At 42.2% G+C, this 23,581-nt stretch overlaps 1 protein-coding gene across 2 annotated transcripts in view; it reads right to left on the bottom strand.

Moving 5' to 3' along the window:
- Snupn (snurportin 1) overlaps positions 1–23,581 on the bottom strand; it is a 32,479-nt gene that overhangs the window by 4,828 nt on the left and 4,070 nt on the right. For both annotated transcript variants that reach the window (XM_021207097.1, XM_029543320.1), the window contains exons 2-7: positions 20,023–20,185; positions 16,167–16,314; positions 7,436–7,540; positions 7,108–7,204; positions 3,002–3,099; positions 246–323 (exon numbers count right to left, since the gene is read on the bottom strand). In XM_021207097.1, the coding sequence (XP_021062756.1) occupies positions 246–323; positions 3,002–3,099; positions 7,108–7,204; positions 7,436–7,540; positions 16,167–16,314; positions 20,023–20,180 (684 nt within the window). In that variant the 5' untranslated portion in view covers positions 20,181–20,185. The remainder of the gene's footprint in view (positions 1–245; positions 324–3,001; positions 3,100–7,107; positions 7,205–7,435; positions 7,541–16,166; positions 16,315–20,022; positions 20,186–23,581) is intronic.

The raw sequence follows: 23,581 nt of genomic DNA, 5'->3' as shown, positions 1-23,581 counted from the left end.
GGAGGGAAGGAAGGAAGGAAGGAAGGAAGGAAGGAAGGAAGGAAGGAAGGAAGGAAGGAAGGAAGGAAGGGAATTGCGGCTCATGCCTGAAATCTCAACACTTGGGAAGCTGAGGCAGGAAGATCAGGAATCTAGGGCCATAGCCACATAGCCAGGTTCAAATAAGTATGGGACATATGAAACCTCATCTCAAAAGCAATCTATCACAACACAAAAGAACTCTGTAACTGTACCAACAGCCTTACAGGATTAATCTTGGTTTTCTCTCCAAGCCCTTCTTCTTCTGGTAACTTTGAATGCATCCAGTAGAATCGGAAATCAGTCTGTCACAGAAAAGATAAAATATTCATTTCAAACTTTTATTCTCATTCTAATACCATTGACTTATAAAGACCTAAGCCCTGCTGTTGCTATTTCCATTTCCATTTATAAATATAGTTTATCAAGTCTTTCAAGATTTTAAAGATGCATGCATATTTCAGATGGTAAGATGGATCAGTGGCTAAAAATGCTTGCCATACAAACCTGATAACATAAATTAGATTTTTAGATTCCACACCTGGAAGACAAGAACCCTCACCTAAAAGATATCCTTTGGCCTCAATTCAAACATATCACACACACAGTAAGGATAAATAAATTTCTAAAATATATTATCATTGTTTATATCATACACAGTATTATAACATAAAAACAGTTTCATACAAGTATATGTTATAAAGATCTTTTTCTTTTAAAATTTAGCAAAGCTGCCAGGCATAGTGGCTCAAACTTAAGTCCCAGCATTTAGGTGGTAGAGGCGGGTCATCCTTGACTAAATAGTGAAATCAGCCTACACCACATGGTTTCTCTGTATGTAGCCCTGGCTGTTCTGGAACACATTGGGTAGACCAGGCCGGTCTTGAACTCAGTGCTCTGCCTATCTCTGCCTCCCATGTTGTGGGATTAAAGTCATGTGCTGTCACTGTCTTTAAACAGACAAACAAATAGATAGATAGTGGTGTCGCAGGACTTTAGTCCCAGCACACAGGAGGCAGAGGCAGGTGAATATCCATCAGTTTCAGGCCAGCCTGGTCTATAGAATGAGTTCTAGGACAGTCAGGGCTACACTGAAAAACTCTGTCTCAAAAAAAAAAACCAAAAAACAAAACCAACAAGTAAACAAACAAATAGATGAATAAATAAATAACTTCAACCACCCTATAGGAACTATATTATCCTTATTGCTATTTTACATGCTAAGGATGCTTAGAATCAGAAAAGTGAAGTTACTTGCCTGGGTGAACAAAGTAAATACCGTGAGACCTAGAACTCCTCCACTCAAAGCGCATTAAACCAACTCCCTTGCTGCATTTAATATGGCTATTAAAAAACACTACACAGCTGAATCTCTAAATTATCTCTAAGAACTGATTCCCTAAATTATTGATGTGTACCCTTCTATAGCTATGAGACACTCCTTGTTCTTTTACTTTGAAACAATAAAAGTAGTTTTCTTTTCCTTTTCTTCCTTGTTTCTGTTGAGAGAGGGTTTCATATAGCTCAGGCTGGCCTCAGACTTGTCATATATCAGAGGATGACCTTGAACTTCTGATCCTCCATAGAACCTATAGGAATGTATCGGTTTATGAGTGCCTAGGACTGAGCCCCAAGTTTTGTGTGCAGTAGGCAAGCACTCCCCCACCTGATCTGCATCCTCAGCCCCTTGCTTTCTTTTGCTGAGACAAGGAAGGCCTTGCCATGTAGCTCAGGCTGGGCTTGAGATTCAGGACATCAGCCTGAAACAAAGGGGCTGCCATGGGTATAAGCTACCGCTCGCTGAACTAGTCTTTTCCTTAGAGTATAGTTGTACAAGCAATTTTAATTACCTAATCTGTAAGTTGTGAATAGATGTGGTGACTATCCTTTAACAAAACTAAAGGAAACGTACCAGGAACAATGACAAAATTCTGTAATCCTAACCTCTGGAGAGACTGAGACATGAGGAGGGTGGTAGGTTTAAGGCTAGCCTGAAATACAGAGTGACTCCTTGTCTCAAAAGCAACAGACAGACAGACAGAATCATCACTAGCTGGCATTTCCTGAAATCTACAATAGGGTAATAGCTATAGAAAGAAGCAGTCTAGCAGTCTATCCAGGGGTGGTGGTGCACACTTTTGATCCCAGCCCTAAGGAGGCAGGTAGGTGCATCTCTGAGTTTCAGGCCAGCTACATAGTGAGAGCTTGTCTCAAAAAGGAGAGGAGAGGAGAGAGGAGGGGAGGGGAGGAGAGAGGAGAGGGGAGGGGAGGAGAGAGGAGAGGGGAGGGGTCAATCTGAGCTAGGAATAGTGGTCTATGCCTGTTATCTCTTCCTAGAGCAAGCTTTGAGATTGGAGACTTTGTTTCATACCAAGAATGACCTGGCATTTTCAGGATCTAGATGTGGTAGGTGAAGGAGGGTATATGAGGTTTTTTTAATGTTGCTGTCTGCATAACTTGGCACACTTCTTATCCTTCAATCATCCCTGCAACAATCCTCCCATCTCTGGAAAGAAAGGGGTGGGGGGAGCCACAGTAGCTAACACCCAGCCTGCACCTCCCCTCTTTCTTCTTCCTTAAGAACTGTCATATTAGCTGGGCAATGGTGGCATATGCCTTTAATTCCAGCATTTGGGAGGTAGAGGCAGGCAGATCTTTGAGTTCAAGGTCAGTCTGATCTACAAACTGAGTTCCAGAACAGCCAGGGCTACAGAGAACACAGAGAAACCCTGTCTCAAAAAACCATAATAATAATAATAATAATAATAATAATAATAATAATAATAATAATAGTTCCTCATATTTGTTTTTAAAATGAAGCTAATTCAAACACCCTCAAAGGTACAGGGAGCATTAGATAATGTTCTTGATTACCACATCCTGTACATACCAAGAAGTTGGTCAGGTATCAAACCCACATGCTGAACCACCTTCCCAAGAGGAAAGAAGACAGGAAAGACATGAGGACATTATTAATCCTTACCTGACAGTCATAAAAAGGATGTCCCCGCCAGCACATCACATCCAAAACATAGTATGTCTGATTCACCTCACTGTAAATGCAATCCAGAATGGTGTAGTCTACAGATACAAGGAAGAAAGTCAACACAGAACTCAGCTTCCAGCCAGAGCTCCACCCCAATAGGCTTAAGGTGAACAATCCTCGGGGCGTATGGCAACTGCCGGTACGAAGCATGAGGGAAGATGAGCACCTTCATAGCTACCTGGCATCGTAAAGGATGCCACAGGTAAGAGAGTATGAGAGGTCAAGACGGCGCTGTAGACAAATGGACAAGTTGGGACTTTCTTTTATTTACTTTTTTTTAAAAAAAGATTTATTTATTTATTTCATGTATACGAGTACACTGTAGCTGCCTTCAGACACATNAGAAGAGGGCATTGGATCCCATTACAGATGGTTGTGAGCCACCATGTGGTTGCTGGGATTTGAACTCAGTACCTTAAGAAGAGCAGTCAGTGCTCTTAACTGTTGGGCCATCTCACCAGCCCCTTTTATTTACTTTCAAAGAAGCTCTGATTTTAGTTTTGCTTTTTTTTTTTTTTTTTTTTTTTTTTTTTTTTTTTAAGACAATCTGGTCTGGAACTCACTATGTACTTTGAAGATGAAGATGACTTAGAACTTGCTTCTCTCTCCCAAGTGCTAAGATTACAAGACCTCACTTTGTAGCCCAGACTAAAGCAATCAAGCCTCAAACTTAAGGTAATCCTACTGTGCCTGACTTTCAGAATGCTGGGATCACAAGCACCTGCTACCACTTTAGGCTATTTTTATTTTAGGTATGTGTGAAAGTTTTTTGCTCTGTTGCCCAAGCTGGCATTACCCTTCTGAGTGACTGGCCTCCAAGTGCTTGTTACCTTCTTATTGTAAGTGCTGTGCAATGTAGGGATATCAAGTATAAGCTGTCACTATCTTTGAGGAAACAGAGGTAAGATGATCACAGACATAGTCAGGAGCTAAGTTATACAACAGATACTATGAGCAGTTCTAGAAAGAGAAACCCAGTGAAAAGGAGGCAGGCAAGCCGGGCGTGGTGGTGCACGCCTTTAATCCCAGCACTCAGGAGGCAGAGGCAGGCGGATTTCTGAGTTCGAGGCCAGCCTGGTCTACAAAGTGAGTTCCAGGACAGCCAGGGCTATACAGAGAAACCCTGTCTCGAAAAAAAAAAAAAAAAAAAAAAAAAAAAAAAGAAAGAAAAGAAAAGAAAAGAAAAGAAAAGAAAAGAAAGGAGGCAGGCTACAGTGCTACCTACCTTGGTAAACTGAGGCAAGAGGGTAAGGAATGCAAAGTCATCCTTAGCTACATGACCAACCTGACCCCTACATGAACCTCTGTCTCCAACAAGAACAACAAAAAAGTTAGCTTTACTACTTAAGGAACACAGGGAAAAAGTCTTCAATGAGCCTGAGCAGGTAGAGAATAGAATAGGGTTTGGGGTTCAGCCTTACCAGTTCCACTCAAACCAAACAAGAATACATGACTTAATCCTTATAACTCTGGTCTGTCTACTGAGGCCAAGGTAGCTAAGGAAAGCAATGGAGGAAGGAAATCAGCCTGGGAATCCCCAGAAACAGCTCAGCATGCCATTACACTTGACATTATCTCTGGGGCCTTAATGGAAAAGACTGCTTGTCATTGTGTAAGGCATGATTCATATTTGAGTGGGACTCACAGGGCGCTGCGTGTATCATGTAACTGAGGAGACTTGACTTTGAAGAGAGAGTGCCTCCAAAGTGGATCATTAGAACGACTAGCCAAAGTCCGCTGTGCTCATGCACACAGCAAAGATCTGGCATTGCTCTGCAGGTGACACCTCAGGAGAGTGTCTCCCTGTATCCTAAAGCACACGGCCTTTCCCTATCGCTTTCCAGCACTGACCATGGGGCAAGACTGGAATGTGGATATGGCCTCCTCCTTGGAGAGTAACAGGGTAAACAAGAACACCAACAGGAGCTGGCCCTGAGACTATCAAAATCAATGATGGCTCAGATTGTATAGAAAACCACCTGGAATTTTACAAATGCAAACTCTGCCTGATTCTACAAAACAAAGGGGAGGGGGGAGCTATCTCACCTGCATCTAAGGCCAGAAGCAACAGACAACTTGACCAGGGAGCACCCATGAAAGCTAAAGAGGCCCCACCTAGCTAGCACGCCAGAGAAGGGTCAAAGTGGGAAGAAGTTTGTGACAGTCAGCACCTTGGGATGCACATAGCCTCCTGTTCTAGACAGACATCCTTGAGATCACCAGGGCTAAAAGGGTTGAGGCCCTAGACCAGTGCAGTACAACTGCTCATGAACTAAGCCCTTCCAGACCATTGTCTTCAAGGTGCCGAGCAGGGACAAAGACAAAGGGTACACCCACTAATTAGAGAATCCACCCAACCGTGTCAGAGGTCCACCCCAACTTCCTTGACTTCACTCAGTTCTCATGGCTCCACACTGAGGCACCAGAAACATCCCACTCTCCCTGCCATCGACTGAAATGCTTGCTTTGTTTCTGCTTTTCTCCATGGAGAATATTTGGAGGGTTTTGAACTTTGTTCTATCCTCAAACAGACTAGCTGTTAAAAACACACAACAGGAAACATTGATTTAGGGATGTAGTCCCACTGTTAAAGCACTTGTCTGGTAAGCACGAGCCTTATGGGTTCAGTACTCAGCCCATAAAGGAAGGGATCTCTTTGGAGCTAGAGATCAAAGGATCAGAAGTTTAAGATCATCTTTAGCTATAGAGCAACTTGAAGGCCAGGCTGTGAAACAAGAGATTGTCTCATAAATGAAAACATGGTGCTGAAGCAGTGACTCAGCAGTTCAGAGCAGTGGCTTCAGAAAACCCTGGCTCAAATGCCAGCATCCACACGGCAACACATAGTGGTTTATAACTTTAGTGCTGGGGGTCGGCAAATTCTTCTGGCCACCATGGGCACTGCATGCAAATGGTGCACATATACATGCAGACAAAAAATATCCATACACACAAAATAATAAAATATGTTTTAAAAAAATTAAAAGAAACACACAAATAGACAAACAAAAATACCCAACCAAGCAGAACTCCATCTTGTACTATTTTTTTAAAAAATGCAAATAAACCAAGGATAATGGCACATGCCTATAATCCTACTACTTGAGAAGATCAAGATTTCAAGTCTTGACTACATGACAAACTTGAAGATAATCTGGGCAATACCAGACACTTTCCTTAAATGATAAAACTTAGTAAATAACTAGGTATAATGATTCTAATCTCAGTTTTTAATCCTAGCACGGGAAGGCTAAGGCAGCAAGATCAGGCGGTTTGGGCTAGCTTGGGTTACATGGTGTGCTGGATAGCCTTATGTCAACTTGACATAAGCTAAAGTCATCAGAAAAGAGGAAACCTCGATATGCCTCCATAAGATCTGGCTGTAGGCAAGCCAGTAGAGCATTTTCTTTACTTAGTGACTGATGGGGGAGGGCCGGCCCACTCTGGGTGATGACACCCCTGGGCTGGTGGTCCTGGGTTCTATAAAAAAGCAAGCTGGGCAAGCCAGTCAGCAGCACCCCTCCAAGCCAGTCATCAGCTCCTCCCTCCAGGTTCTTGCCCTGATCGAGTTCCTGTCCTCACTTCCTTAAATGATGAACTACAATGCAGAAGTGCAAGGCAAGTAAGCCCTTTCCTCTTGAACTTGCTCTTGGACATAGTGTTTCATCAGAACAGTAACCCTAACTAAGACACATGGTTCACATTATCTCAAGAAAAAAAAAAAAAAACAAAAAAACAAATAAAAAAAAACTGGGACTATGGATGTAGTTTAGTGATAGAGTAGTTTAAAGTTTTACAATATGTATGTTACGTGTGCATGGGCATGTGTTATGGCACATATGTCCTGTGTGGAGACCGCAGGACAACTCTAGGAGTTAACTCTTTGCCTTTCACTTGAGGTTTTAGGGGTCAAACTCAGGTCATGAGGACTCAGAAAGCATTTCCACCAACTGAATTGGCCAGCCAGCCTCTGAAGCCTCAGTATCAAAGAGATAGTCAGGAAGGAACCAAAAACTATTAAATAGATATCACAATAGATATACCTTTGGCTGTTGTTGAGTTTCTCCTGTTGCCTCCGGGCAGAAGGGAAGAAAACCTATTGACACAGTAGCCACTCTTAGTGTAGGCACTTGTTGAACCCTGTAGGGAGAAAGCTACCACTCTCATTAGGCATTCACAGGTACCCTTGACTCTTCTTCATTCTATAGGGTTGTCATGAGCCCAAAGATGGCTGGCAACAGACTTTTCTGGAAGGAAAGTACTGGGAGGCCAACTCCAGGCCAGCTGCTGTGGCAGATGAAAAGAAGGAAGACAATCCCTTTCATCACATGCTAGGCTTGCAGGCCTAGGAGGCAGGAAGCAGCTACTCACTCTGGAGGCCACGATAAGGGCTCTTTTCCCAACAGGACACACCACCACAATCCATTCTTGCCCCAAATCTGAAGGGACGTCAATTAACCACTCAGAAAGCATCAACTGGGAAGACAAAAATGGTGTTAAAAGATCAGCAGGAGTGTGCCATTCAAACATTACAAGGAAAAACATTCATATTCTATATACATAATGCAAGTACAGATAAAAGTTGAAGACAGAGGTATTTCCACTCCAAGTGCACTCAAGAAGCAAGCTGCTCTGCAGTATAACCGACAGATGGAAGACATTCACTGGTGGCTTGGCATCTGTCCTGATTATCACCATCTGCATCATACTTATTCCCTTTCCTTCAGGCCTACAGTAAGGGACCTTTCCCTTCCCTTACTTGCCTGCTGACTACCAGCATAAGTATTACATTCTGGTCTTACGCCCCAGGAATGAATACTCATCTTGAGTCATGCTCAGACTTGACTATCATTTCCCACACTGACATGCCATGCATTACAATAAAAGACCCTAGGAGTTAGGCATGGCGGTATAGGTGTATAATCTCAGCTACATGGGAAGCTCAGGTGGGAGGACGGCAAATTCACACAGCTTGCCTGGGCAACTTAGTCAGATGTTATCTAAAATCGTTAAGGCTGGCCTTAAACTCACTATGTAGGTGAAAATGACTCTGACTATGTAGGTGAAAATGACTCTGAACTTATGATCCTCTTGGCTCTACCTCCAGAATGTTAAGAATCCAGGCCTGAACTGGCAGTGGTGGCTCACACCTTTGATCCTAGCACTGGGAAGGCAGAGGTGGGTGGATCTCTGAGTTTGAGACCAGCCTGGTCTATAGAGTGAGTTTCAGGACAATCAGAGTCACACAGAGAAACCCTGTCAGGGGGAGAACGGAGAATTTCAGCATATTACATGCAAGATGTGCTCAGAAACTCATGCAGACATAGATATAATCACATTTTAAAAAAAAAGAAAAGAATTCTTGCATGATTGTCAATGTTTGCTGTAAGGGCTATTTATCCACATTAAACACTTTAAAGGTTCTTTTAGGTTTGCTTATTTCATTTTACATGTGAGTGTTTTGTATTCATGTATGAATCATTCCACTGGTGCCCTTAGAGGAGACCAAAAGAGGGACATTGAGTTCTCTGGTACTAAAGTTATAGAGGGTTCTGAGCCACAACATGGATGCTGGAAACTGGACTCCCAATTATCTGAAAGAAGTGCTCTTCACCACTGAGACATTTCTTCAGCTCCAAGACAAGCCCACATTATAATGCCAGCACTTAAGAGGCAGCAGCAGGCCGGGCAGTGGTGGTGCATGCCTTTAATCCCAGCACTTGGGAGACAGAGGCAGGTGGATTTCTGAGTTCAAGGCCAGCCTGGTCTACAGAGTGAGTTCCAGGACAGCCAGGGCTACACAGAGAAACCCTGTCTCGAAAAAAAGAAAAGAGGCAGGAGGTTGTCTGGGAATTCCAGGCCAACCTGGTCTACATATTGAGTTCCAGAAGAGCAGAGCAATATAATACTGAGATGCTGTCTTAACTACCCCTCCTCTCCAAAATTTCCTTAGGTCTGGTATAACGGTGCATATCTTTATATCTTTAATGTCAACAGAAGCACAGGTAGATACATTTCTGTGAGTTTCAGGCCAACCAGGGCTATACAGTGATAGTCAGCCTTTAAAAAAAAAAAAAAAAACAACAAAAATTCCTTTGGCAGGGTGTGGTAGCAAGGTAGATCTCTGAGTCTGAGGCCAGTTTGTGGTCTACACAGTGAATTCCAGGCCAACAGGAACAGTGAGACCCTGGTTCACCACCACCACCACCCCCAAAAAGAAAAAGAAATTCCCTTGATATAAAGATATGTTCACATACAAAGACTAGAGCAGAGACTGAAGGAAAGGCCATCCAGAGACTGCCCGACCTGGGATCCATCCCACATGCAAACACCAAACCCAGACACTATTGAGGATGCCAAGAAGTGCTTGCTGACAGGAGCCTGATACAGCTGTCTCCTGAGAGGCTCTGCCAGATCCTGACCAATACAAATGCAGATGCTCACAGCCAACCATCAGACTGAGTACAGGGACTCAATGGATGAGTTAGGGGAAGGACTGAAGGAGCTGACGGGGCCTTATCTGGCATCAATGAGAGGGGAAGCCCTTGGTCCTGTGAAGACTTGATGCCCCAGTGTAGAGGAATGCTAGGGTGGTGAGGCAGGAGAGGGTAGGTGGGTGGGTGGGGAGCACCCTCATAGAAGCAGGGTAAGGGGGGAATGGGATAGGGGGTTTGCAGAGGGGAAACCGGGAAAGGAGATAACATTTGAAATGTAAATAAATGTTTTAAAAAAGATATGTTCACTTAAGAATGTTAACAATACATTAGGCTTAGTATATGCTTAGGAATTTACTTCAGATATGATCTAACTCTTCTGAATATATTCTGGGACTCTCACAATCAACAAGATTATTCACTTTTATTTACAGTTACAATATCCTAACTCTCTGTACCCTGTGATCTATAGTTCGGATACAAAGTGTGCTCCTTAAGCCTCAGGAATTACCCTGTGATCTCATTTAAATCTCCTAGCAATTTTTAAACTCTATTTTATATATAAGGGTATTTGCTTGCATGTAGGTCTGTGAATCTTACGAATGCCTGGTGCTCAAGGAGCCGGAAGAGAACATCAGTTCCCTCAGACTGGAGTTACAAATTGCTGTGAATGATCATGTGGGTGCTAGGAATTAGATTTAGGTCCCCTGGAAAGGCAGCCAATACTCTTAACTGCTGAGCTCCTCCTAGCAACTCCTTAAAGACAATAACATCAAAACTCATCAATGCCATCAGTCCCTCTTTCTGTTAACTCCCATGAGGAAGTCTATGTTAAACATTCCTTTTATGAAGGCTGCAGAGATGGCTCATCAATTAAAAGTACCTGTTGTTTCTTGCAGAGGACCCGAGTTCAGTTTCCACACTCACATAACAGCTCATAATCATCCATAATCGCCTTGTTAGGGAATCTGACACCCCCTTTTGACCTCCACAAGCACCAGACATACATGTGGTATACATGTAAGCAAAATACGTGTGCACACAAAATAATATAAATAATAAAATATTTTAAAAATTAGAAAACTTGGGGCTGGAGAGATGGCTCAGTGGTTAAGAGCACAAGCTGCTCTTCCAGAGGAACCAGGTTCAATTCCCAGCACCCATGTGGCAGCTCACAACTGTCTGTAACTCCAGTTCCAGGGGATCTGACAACCTCACTCCAATGCACATATGATAACAATTAAATAATGTTTTTAATTGGGAAACTTCATTAAACAAACAAATAAACAAACATTCGGGTTAGCAAGATAACTCAGTGGGTAAAGTCAATTGCCACCAGGCTGATAACACAAATTCAGTATCTGGGAATCACACAGTGGAAGAGAAGAACAGACTCCCATAGGTTTTCCTTTGACCTTCACATACATGCCACGGCAGATGCATCCTCACATATTCCTATTTCTAGTGCTGTGATAAAGCACCAGGACCAAAAGCAACTTAGAGAGAGAAGGATTTATTTCACTGATAATTCCACTGAGTAAGTCAGGGCAGGAACTCAAAGTAGGACAGGAACCTGGAGGCAGACACTGATGCAGAGGTAATGGAGGAGTGCTGCTTCCTCACTTGCTTTTCACAGCTTGTCCAGCCTGCTTCCTTATAGCACCCTGAACCACCTGCCCATGAGCTACATCCCTAGCTTGCTGAATCACCACTGACAGGGTCCAAATCCCCCTAAATCAAGTGGGGCTGGGATACAGCCCAGTGGGGCATGCTTGCCTGTCAAAGTCCATAGAGTTGGGTTCAATTCCCAACACTGCTAAAGGTGAAAGGGAAGGAGAAGGGAGGATAGAAGGGTAGGAAATCAGGGCTAAAGTGATGCTGTGCAAACCAGGGAGGAAAAAGCCTTTGCAAGTTGTCTCACCACCACATGTGCACACTTGTGCACACATACTACTAATAATAAATGGAATATTCTTTTTTTTTTTTTTTTTTTTGGTTTTTCGAGACAGGGTTTCTCTGTGTAGTCCTGGCTGTCCTAGAACTCACTTTGCAGACCAGGCTGGCCTCGAACTCAAAAATCCGCCTGCCTCTGCCTCCCAAGTGCTGAGATTAAAGGCATACGCCACCACGCCCGGCTAAATGGAATATTCTTGAACAAAAGAAAATAAATGGGAAAGGATAGAACAGACATTTTTCTAAAGAGTATATATAAATGTTTAGCATTAAAATGTAAGCATATTAAAAGCCACCCTACACACACACACACAACACATACAAACCATGGTAGCATCATTCATAATCGTCAAAAAGTAGAAGCAACACAAAAAGCCATTAATTGAAGGATGAGTAAATATGTACTATTAATGGAATATTAATTGACAATAAACACAGAGAATGATAAATACTGTTAACATAAGTGAACCACGAAAATCTTATGCTCACTGAAAAAAGATAATCACAAAAGGCCACAGTTACCCAGAATAGGCTGGTCGATTGATGTAGACAGATTTTGTAAAAGGAAAACGAAAAATAGTGGAGCGTGACTGCTAATGACTATTGGGATAACATTTTTGTATACTGTGTGAAGGTGTCTCTGTCCTTCCCCCACCTAAGAAATTCTCTGATTGGTTTTAATAAAGAGCTGATGGCCAATAGCTTGGTAGGAAACAGTAGGCGGGACTTCCAGACACAGAGAGGGACTGTGGGAAGAATCAGGCTCACTACAAAGCTGTGGAAGAAGCCAGACATATGGAACTGAGGAGAGGTACCCAGCCATGTGGCAGAACGTAGATTAGTATACACAGGATAACTGAGTTATGAGCTAGTTGGGAACAAATGACTGTGGAGTATTTGTAAGTATGTGTGTGTTGGTGACAAAACTATTCTAGAATTAGCTAGCTGCGGTAAAGTGCACTTAGAATTCTACATTTGGAAGTAAAAATTTAAAGGATCTGGAATTCAAGATCATCCTTGGCTATATAGTAACTTAAAGGCCAGCCTGGGCTACTGTCTCAAATAAAAAGTGAGCCACCAGAACAAGGCACTAGGAACGGATTGCTGGTGCTGGACAGTCGGCTCAATGGTTAAGAGTGCTTGTTGCTCTACCAGAGGAAGAGAATCCAGTTCCCAACACCCATGTCCCAATGGCTCATAACAACCCATAGCTCTAGCTTCATTCAGATGATCTGATATCCTCTTTTAGCAGCTGTGGTCACCCCTGATATGTATATACACACGCATGCAGACAAGCATGCATGAGCACACAAATAAATAAATATAAATAAAATGGATCTTAAAAGACATTACTGCTAAAGATAAGACAGTCTTGGTTATAAGATAATAGAAGAATCAACTTAGCACTGAGATAGAAGCTTCCCCCCTTCTGGCTAGCTTTCATAGTATCAGAAGCTGCTATGCAGACTACTGGAAAAGATATCAATGGTCTTACTCAGCTATAGAAGACAAATTTATGCCCCGTACATGGCTTCATGCATAGAGTCATCTAGAGTAAACCAAACTAAATCACACAGGGTAGAATTCCCCACCAGCCTCTGAAAACTTGTAATGCCCAAATATTCCAGTTCTGGGGATTTCTCTACAGGCACTCTCTCCCCTTCAAGGTCTACATCATGCTATCCATGGTTGCTAATCTCTCACTCTTTTATTTAAAGCTATCTGTTTAATAAATCTCCTTTCTAGGTTTGTTTGTTTGGAGTTTGTTTGTTTTGTTTTGTTTGAGGCAATATTTCACAATGTAACCCTGGCTGGTCTACAACTCGGTGTGAAAACTAGACTGGCTTCAAATTTCCAGAGATTTGCCTCCCTCTGCTTCCCATCCTGGGATAAAACAAATGCACTATATACCTGTCTCCTTCCCCGGTTTTAAAGAAAAGCCTCTCTTCCCCTTTAAGGCCCTGTCCTGTTGCCTCTGATATGATGAACTACCCTTTTGATACTTTCCAACTTCAAGGTCCAATCATGGCCCCTTGACTCTCTTCAGAGAGAATGACGGTACTGAGAATAAGTGACAGTCAAATACTCAGTCCTAAATAAGACATTTATACCTCCCCATCTAAGGCTTAGGGAACATCTTGGAAGAGGACATGGAATGTATGGAGAAGAGCTATAAAATGCTTTCTTCTCCTCCATCTTATGGTTATGATCCAATCATTGCAATCATGAACTCATAGCAACTACAGTTTCTTACACTGGGCCTACAAAGACTGGCCTTGTCAACAAGGCCTATACCTCCCTGCTGAACTAGAGGCTACAGATAGATTCTGGGAGGTGGGAATCAATGTTTTCAGATGCACATCCACAAATGAGCATCAGGCTCCAATGCATAGGTTTAAATCCACACAACACGGATGACCCTGGTTAAATGCAGCAGGCCACAAAACAAAAAGACATGGATTTGAGAAAGGGAATTGAAGGGAGAAGGGGAGTTGTAGGGTAAGAGGGATAGAAGACAGGGTAAAGGCTGAGTGAGCATAATATACATATATGAGATTGTAAACAAATTAATGTAGCCAATAAAAATACTGCAAACAGAAAGATAATGTCCTAGAATTGAATAATGGTAATAGTTGCACAGTCTTCTCTCTCACTTTCTTGAAAATGAATTTCATACTGTAGATCAGGCTGATCTGGAATTTATTATGTAGCTTTGGCTGGCCTTGGACCCTTGGCAATCCATGGTCAAGGCCTTGCCTCTCAACTAAATGCTGGGATTTACAGGTAGGAGCAACCACACCTGGCTCAGGAATTTTTTTCTTTTCTTTTCTTTCTTTCTTTTTAATATTTTTTTATGTGCATTAGTATTCTGCCTACATGTCTGTGTGAGGGTGTCAGATCTTGGTGTAAAGGACATGTAGATGCTGGGAATTGAACCCAGGTCCTCTGGAAGAGCAGTCAGTACTCTCAACCGCTGAGTCATCACTCTAGCCCTGAAATTTATTTTCTTTTTTCTTTTCTTTCTTTTTTTTTTTTTTTTCCCTTGGCTTTTCGAGACAGGGTTTCTCTGTGTAGCCTTGGCTGTCCTGGAACTCACTTTGTAGACGGCTGGCCTCGAACTCAGAAATCCACCTGCCTCTGCCTCCTGAGTGCTGGGATAAAAGGCGTGTGCCACCACGCCCGGCTTGAAATTTATTTTCTTATAGCAAAAGTTATATTCTATGCTTATTCTAAGAGTATAGGGGCTATTCATGATCCATGTCTATATCACAGTGAAGCCTGGTAGCAAGTCCTTCTATGTTCCTGAACTGAAATGAATTGTATAAGGCACAAGAATCATGAGTTCAAAGCCAACCTGAGCTGTATAGCCAAACCTTGTCACAAGTACACAAAAAATGAAGTGTAGTTTGTCATAGAAGGCATTATCTGTAGTATATTTGGAAGAGAAAAACAGGTTAAACAGGTATTTCTAAGTTCTGAAGGCAACAAGATTCTACAAAGTAGTACTTTAGAGCAGGGAAGACCACTGCTTAAACGCAGACCCAGACCCTTTCTTCTTCTGAGGCAGTCTCTTTCCTGTTTCCCCTACAGCACCACCAGTCACAACAGAGCATTGGTTTGAGTTGGCATAGTGATTGGCTGTTTCACAGTTCACCATTACCTTAGTCAACTGTTTGTTCTGCACAGGATCTCTTTATTTAAGGTAATTAAGTCATTAAGATGTACTTCCTGCCTGCTACCGCCTCAGTATACAGTGTCAAAACTGGCCTCCTAATACTCTAGGTGGGAAAGACTACCAACCAAGAAAGGGATGAGGACACTAGGGTAGTGAATAGGTCTCACCCAAGCCAACTACGAAATGACTAGTTTTAAAAAAAAAAAAAAAAAAAAAAGCCTGGCATGGTAACACACACATTTTAATCCCAACACTTGGGAGGCAGAGGCAGGTTTATCTCTGAGCTCAAAACTAACCTGGTCAACATGTGAGTTCTAATTCCAGGATAGCCAAGATCCTGTCTTAAAAACCTAAAAAATACACGGAAGGCCAGATATGATGGTGGGTGCCTGTAATTACAACAAAAGAAGGAACTGCTATAAGTTCAAAGCCAGCCAGGACTACAACACTGAAAGACCCTATCTCAAAAAAATAACAAAAGACAAAGAGTCTGGGACTCTAGTTCAAAAGTGACAGAACATTTGCCTAGCACATGCGAAGCCCTGGACTGTATGTGTTCCCTGCCCAAAAGAATGAAGGATGATGATGAGAACTGGGACCTGTTAGTAGTGTAGGAGGAGCTCAGGAGCTTTCTGTAGCGAGCTGACAGCCTCTGGTTAGCAGCATGGGCTCGCTGGGCTAGTAACTCCAAACCCCTCTCCACAGACTTGAGCAGTGGGTTTTCTTTGGTTTGGTTTGGTTTGTTCTATTTTAAACAGGATCTCCCTTCAAAGTCCTGGCTGTCCTGGAATTCATTATGTAGATTAGGCAGGCCTCAAACTCATAGAAACCCACTTGCCTCTGCCTCCCAAGTGCTGAGATTAAAAGCATAATGCACTGCTAGGTCCAGCTTCATCAGTGCTTCCAAGTTACCACCATTCTCTCTTCAAACATCCCAGAATCCTTATTCACTAGGCTTGCCAGCCCTTTTCTTATAGCAGCATGTATTTTGGTAGTTTGACTGCATGTGGAAGGAAGGTGCACGCTCTGGACCACTCACTTGATTAGCATAGCGTTTTGGTAACTTCTTGCCAGGGTCTATGTCCATTTCCTCTTCATCTTTCTTGTTTTCCTCTTCCCCACTCTCCATACCTGTCCAGTCATCTTCAGCCAGTCTTCTGGCATGGTTCACATAATCCAACCGCTTGCTGGAAGAGAAAGATAGGGTCAGGTCTCCACGCACCATAAAAGATACCCTACAACGGGACTCCCTCAATTCAAGGGTGGCACATTTATATACATACTGCTGTGGGTGAGAAAAATCAGAATTCCTTTGCAAAGTTAAAGTAGTAACTGACTCCTCATCATTCCTAATCAGGAAACTCCCTCTGAATACACTCAGCCTTCCTCAGTTTCTTAAGAATGTTCAAAGTAAAATATTTATTCTTAAAGGAATTTCCAAGAGTTGCTAGCTAGATCTGCTGAACCCACATTACCCCACTGCACTCCAGATGAGAAGTAACATTTCCTGTCTGGCACACCCATCAAAGGCTCCAGAGACAGGAAGGAGGAAACACCAAATGCAGGGAGAAGTCCAAAAGAAGAACATCTCCTGGGACTTTCCACATCAGACAGCATGCTGACAAAACAAGTAAACAGACAAACAAACCCCTCAAAAGTCAGCCTTTTCTTGTTTGACCTTCAAAAGAGGTCTCTCGGCTTAAGACTTGACATTTCTCCTGGTATAGTAGCAATCATCCTTTATCTCAGCACCAGGAAGGCAGAAGTAGGTAGATCTCTGAGAGTTCAAGGCCAGCCTGGCCTACAGAATGGGTTCTAGGAGAGTTACATAGTGAGACCCCTGTCTTTAGGAAAAAAAGAAAGAAAAAAGTCATCATCTTTAACTCATTTCCTTTTCTTTTATCTTTTTCCTTCTACTTCCACTTCACCCCACAGTGAAATGTAAACTTAGGGCCTTGTGCTAAGGCCTTTGAGGCTGGCACTGTGCCAAGAAGAAGCTGTATATCCCCCATCCTCTCTCAGTTTTTATTTAGTTATTTATTAGGTCTGGTTTCACTCACTTGCACAGAACGACCTGCAACCAAGGCAGGCTCTGAACTCCTCGGCTCTCCAGCTACTGCTTTTGTTTGTTTGTTTGTTTGTTTGTTTTGTTTGTTTGTTTTGTTTTTTGAGACAAAGTCTCACTATGTATTCCTGACTGTCTCAGAATTTATAATGTAGACCAGGCTGGCGTGGAACTCACAGAGCTCCTCCCACCTCTGATTGCTGAATGCTGGGATTATAGGCCTGCATCACAATACCCAAGCTTTTGTTTTGCTCAGACAGTCTCAAGAAACTTAGGATAGCCTCAAATTCCCTATTAGCCCAGTATGACACTTTCTCTGTGCATGTATATGTGCATGTGTGTGCAGTAGCCTGTGGAGGCCAGAAGAGGGCAACAGATCCGCTAGATCAGTAGTTCTCAACCTGTGGGTCATGATCCCTTTGAGAGGTTGAATGACCCTTTCATAGGAGTCACCAAAGACCATCAGAAAACACAGATATTTATATTATGATCCATAATAATAGCAAAATTACAGTTATGAAGAAGCAACAAAAATAATTTTATGTATTAAAGAGACATAAGATTAGAAGGTTGAGAACCACTGTTCTAGATGTGGGAGTTACAGGTGATTGTGAGCCATCTGACATTGGTGCTAGAAACTGGACTTGGGTCCTCTGTAAAAACAGCAAGCACTCTAAACAACTAAGCCATCTCTCCAGTCCTGACACTTAACTTCACCTCTACCTTTCCTTTCAAGCTAGGTTGTAGATGTACATCAATATGCCCAGTTCTATATATTAAAAACAGCATATTCGGGCTGGAGAGATAGCTCAGTGGTTAAGAGCACTGATTGCTCTTCCATAGGTCCTGAGTTCAATTCCCAGCAACTACATGGGGCTCACAACCATCTGTAATGGGATCTGATGTCCTCTTCTGGTGTATCTAAAGACAGCGACAGAGTACTCAAATACATAAAATAAATTTAAAAACAAAACAGCATATTCTAGCAAATTGGAGAAACTTAAGAAAAATTTGGAATATAATATATTTTACAACTTCCACAAAGCTAAGGCAAAAAAAAGTCAGACATTAGGGGCTGGAGAGATGGCTCAGTGGTTAAGAGCACTGGCAGCTATTTCAGAGGTCCTGAGTTTAATTCCCAGCAACTACATGGTGGCTCACAACCGTCTATCTTGGGATCTGATGCCCTTTTCTCGTATGCAGGTGTACACACAGAGCACTCAGATACATAAAAATAATTTTAAAATCTGAAAAAAAACAAAAAACAAAAAAAACGATAGACACTAAAACCAACATGGCTTCTTTTTTGTGTGTGAGCACGTGTATATATGTATGTATGTATATGTGCATGTATGTGTGTGTCCATATGCAGCATAGCATGTGTGTGGAAGTCAGAGGACAACTTGAAGAACTTGGTTCTCTCCTTCCTTCATATGGGTACCAGAGACTGAAATCAGGTACTCAGGTTTGCAGTAAGCACCTTTACTCCTGGTGGTAGCTCAGTTGGGTTTTTTTCTTTTCTTTATTATTTGCTTTTTAATTAGAACAAGTCTCAATATGTACTGGCCTGGAACTCACTATATAGACCAATTTGACCCTGAACTCACAGAGATTTGCCTGCCTTTGTCTCTTGAGTACTGGCATCAAAGGTATGTACCATGCTCGGTTCTAAGCTTTTTCTCTTTTCCTTTCTTTCTTTCTTTCTTTCTTTCTTTCTTTCTTTCTTTCTTTCTTTCTTTCTTTTTTTTAAGATTTATTTATTCTATTTATATGAGTACACTGTAGCTGTCTTCAGACACACACCAGAAAGGGCATCAGATCCCATTGCAGATGGTTGTGAGCCACCATGTGGTTGCTGGGAATTGAACTCAGAACCTCTGGAAAAGTGTGCTCTTAACCGCTAAGCCATCTCTCCAGCCCCAGGCTTTTTTTCCTTAAATGCACATGTTCACATACATTCCCACAAAGTTGCCTGTTAGTAAGGACATATGAAAAAGCACAATGACCTTTATTTAAGAATGAAAAAAACTCCGGGCAGTGCTGGCGCTTTAATCCCAGCACTTGGGAGGCAGGTGGATTTCTGAGTTCAAGGCCAGTCTGGTCTACAAAGTGAGTTCCAAGACAGCCAGGGCTATATAGAGAAACCCTGTCTTGAAAAAAAAAAAATGGAAAAAACCTGGAATATTTGTATGTATACAAAAGGTCTGTAGTTACCTCCCATCCATCTTTGTAGCCATATAGGAAAATAACTTCCATTCATTTCTGACGCCAAAAAAAAAGACTAAGATACATTGAGAACAAACGACAGGCCTTCAGAGAGGGTAACCTGAAACATGCTATCTTGATTTATTCCTATTTGTTCATTTTGGCATTTAGAGTTAAGTATATGCGAACCATTTCTGCTGACTATGGAATGAACTTGAATTCCCAAGGGAAACATCTGAGCTGAAGGCGGATGGGAAGAGCACACCAAGACCATCATCACAATGAGTGAGCCTCCACAAAGGAGCAACCCAGGGGATGGGGGAGGGGAAGTCTAGGCTTGGCCTTCATAAGGCCCTAAACTGCAAAGATGAGTTCTGTTGCCAAGAAAAACGAAAATGTTAACCATATGACTGAGCTGTGCTTCAAAAGTTCAGTTTTTTTCTCCTTAGTTTCCTAAATCGTAGGGACAAAAGATAACTAATTACCTGTGACAGAATTTACCCACCCAACCTTGTGGACAGGAAATGACCTTCTGTGAAGGGAGTTCTAAGGAGACAAGTCTAGCTGCCCGAGACTGGTTCCCAGCCCCCAGCATAAGGCCAGCCAAGGATCAGAGCACCCTTACGATTTCTGTAGCTCCAGCAGCTGGCGCCGCCGCTCACTCTGCTCCAAGGAACTGTACTTGGACTTGTACTGGGACAGGCGAGGGTGGGGGGCAGCTGTGCTGTTCAGTTCTTGAGACACAGAAAAGCTACTCGCTAGGGCTTGGCTCAGTTCTTCCATCTTCTCTATAAAGTAAACAAAGAAAATGGCTTATTAATTCACTTCATCCTGTGATGACAGGCAGTTATGATGTAATTAAAAAACAAAAAAACAAAACAAAACAAAACACCAAAAAAAAAAAACCTCAATTAACCAAAAATTAGTTGTTTTTGTGGCGGGAAGGAGTTATACATTAGCAATGATAATGTTATTTTTCTACCAGTACTTCGGTAAAGGTAACAGCTGAGAGAATAAAGCCACTCTTTGGTTGACTCTTTTTCTACTTTTCCATTCAATAAGACACCCCTGACATCCAGTGATGTGACTAAACAACTTAATTTTCCTCCTAAATAGTTCTAAAGAGCCATCACTTAATAACAAGCATAACTCTGTTGAAAACATTTTGTGATTTCACTTTGAGACAGACTCACCATGTAACCCTGGCTGCTTTCAACCTCACAGAGCCTCCCCCCTGCCTCTGTCCCCAGTGCTGGGATTAAAGATATAATCTTTAAAAAAAAAAAAAAAAAAGGAAAAAAAAAAGAAAAGAAAAGAAATGTCCTAGGAGCCAGGTATGGAACCTAACCCTCTAATCCCAACACCTGGAAGACAGAAGCAGATGGATCTGTGTAATTTATAAATTTGATGTTATTCCCATGAAATGCACCTCAAATTCCAATAAAACTATTTACAGAACTAGAAAAAAATTTCAAAATTCTATAAACACAAGACCTTAATTTTAAAACTTGAAATGTTGAAACTCCTAGAGGAAAACATAGGGAATACACTTCAAGCTCTATTTATTAGGCAACAATTTTCTGAACAGTAGCACAGGAAATAATAAAGAGTCAGCAAGTGGGACTACGTGAAATTAAAAACTGTATGAAACTCTTAGCAGAGTGAAAAGACAACCTACAGAACAGAAGAGAAACCTTTGTGCATATATAAAGAACTAAAAAAATTAACCACCTGGGACTGTTTGTATGTGCTCGCCCCAGGCAGTGGCACTGTTAGAGGGTGTGGCCCTGTTGGAGTTGGTGAGACCATGTTGGAGTAGGTGTGTCACTGTGGGTGTGGGCTTTAAAACCCTCTAACTAGCTGCCTAGAAATCATATTCTGCTAGCAGCCTGTAGATGAAGATGTAGAACTCTCAGCTCCTGTACCATGCCTGCCTGGATGTTGCCTGGATGTTTCTTACTTGATGATAATGGACTGAACCTCTGAACCTGTAAACCAGCCCCAATTTAAGGCTGTCCTTATAAGAGTTGCCTTGGGGGCTGGGCGGTGGTGGCGTATGCCTTTAATCAAAGCTCTTGAGAGGCAGAGGCAGGCGGATTTCTGAGTTTGAGGCCAGCCTGGTCTACAAAGTGAGTTCCAGGACAGCCAAGGCTACACAGAGAAACCCTGTCTCGAAAAACAAAACAAAACCAAAAAATAAACAAACAAGAGTTGCCTTGGCCATGGTGTCTGTTCACAGCAGTAAAACCCTAACTAAGATACCACCTACCTAAAATGGACAAATCTCTCCCAAAGAATCCATGACCTAATGAAATGATTATTACTCAAAAGAAGAAACACAAATAGCCAATTAATACCTTCTCAAATATTCAGCGGGGGCCAGTGTGATGGCCCAGAAGGTAAAGGCATTTGCTGCCAAGTCTGAGGAACTAAGTCTGATCCCTAGGATCCACATGGTGAGAGAAGAATCAGTTCCCAAGAGTTGTCCGCTGGCCTCCACATACAACTGAGGATGCACACACACCCACAAGTAAGTATGTATAAATTCTAACAATAGTCAACATCCTAAGTCATCAGGAATATATAAATTAAACCACTTTGAGGGGCTGGAAATATGGCTCAGGGAGTAAGAGCACTTGCCCTTGCAGATCAGTTCACGGCACCCACATGGTCACTCTTAATCCTTTGTAACTCTAGGTCTGTCCTCTTCTGATCTCCATGGATATACGCCACCACATACATGCAGGCAAGTGCTCATACAAATAAAAAAATAAAATTTTAATTAAAAAACACTTTGATGTGGCTGGAGAGATGGCTCAGTGGTTAAGAGCACTGACTGCTCTTCCAGAGATCCTGAGTTCAATTCCCAGCAACCACATAGTGGCTTACAACCATCTGTAATGAGATCTGGTGCCCTCTTCTGGTGTGTCTGAAGACAGACACAGTGTACTCATGTATATAAAACAAATAAATATATCTTAAAAAAATACTTTGATATTTCATCTCAGCACAATCAGAATAGCTATCACAAACAAAACAAATAACAAATACTAGAGAGGATGTGAGGAAATATGAATTTATAATTATGATGGTGGCAGTATAGGCCTGCTCAGCTATTATGAAATCAGTATAGATATTTCTAAAGAAAAATTTTAAATAGAGCTATAAATGACCCATTTGTGCTGGTTAATTTTATGACAACTATGACAAAAACTAAAGTCATCTTGGAACAAGAAACATCAATTTAAAAAATGTCCCTGCCAGGCGTAGTGGCTCACGCCTTTAATCCCAGCACTCGGGAGGCAGAGGCAGGCGGATTTCTGAGTTCAAGGCTAGCCTGGTCTACAAAGTGAGTTCCAGGACAGCCAGGGCCAGAAAACCCTATCTTGAAAAACCAAAAAAAAAAAAAAAACAACAATAACAAAAGAAAACAAAACCGTAAGCTAGGGAGAAAAGCTCAGCAGTTAAGAGCACTTACTGCTCTTGTAGGAGACCTGGATTTAACTGATAGCTCACCACAGCCTGTAACTCCCATTTCCAGGGCTCAATGACTTCTTCTGACTTCCAAGGTCTCCTACACTCGCTTGCTGCACAAACATACACTTAGGCAAACATATACACATATAAATATAAATGAATAAATAATTTTAAAAAGAAAGAAAGACACATATGGCCTTAATTCCAGCACTTGGGAGGCAGAGGCAAATCGAGTTTACACAGAGTTCCAGGACAGCCAGGGCAACATTTCAAAACAAACAAACAAATAAAACAAAAAAACAAAAGGAAACTGTCCCCACCAGAGTGGCCTGTAAGCAAGCTTGTGGTACATTTTCCCCAATTAATTAATGTATTTATTCATTTTATATCCTGATTACAACCCCCTCCCTTCCTGTCAGTCCTCCCTCCCCTTCTCCCCTGAGAATGGAAAGGCCCCCAGGTACCAACCTACCCTGGCATTTCAAGTCACTGCAGGACTAGGCACATTCTCTCCCACTGAGGCCAGACAAGGGAGCCCAGTTAGGGGAAAAGGATCCACAGGCAGGCAACAGAGTCAGGGGACCCACATAAAAAACAAGCTGCACATCTGCTATTATGTGCGGGGTAGGGGTGAGGGCTAGGTCTAGCCAAGGGTCCAGGTTAGTTGACTCTATTGGTCTTCTTCTTCTTCTTTTTTTTTTTTTTTT

The sequence above is a fragment of the Mus pahari genome, chromosome 10 (genome assembly GCF_900095145.1).
Source record: "Mus pahari chromosome 10, PAHARI_EIJ_v1.1, whole genome shotgun sequence".
NCBI classification, from domain to species: Eukaryota; Metazoa; Chordata; class Mammalia; order Rodentia; family Muridae; genus Mus; species Mus pahari.
The sequence above is the reverse complement of the archived record's forward strand: the minus strand, read 5'-3'. Positions and strand labels throughout refer to the sequence as shown.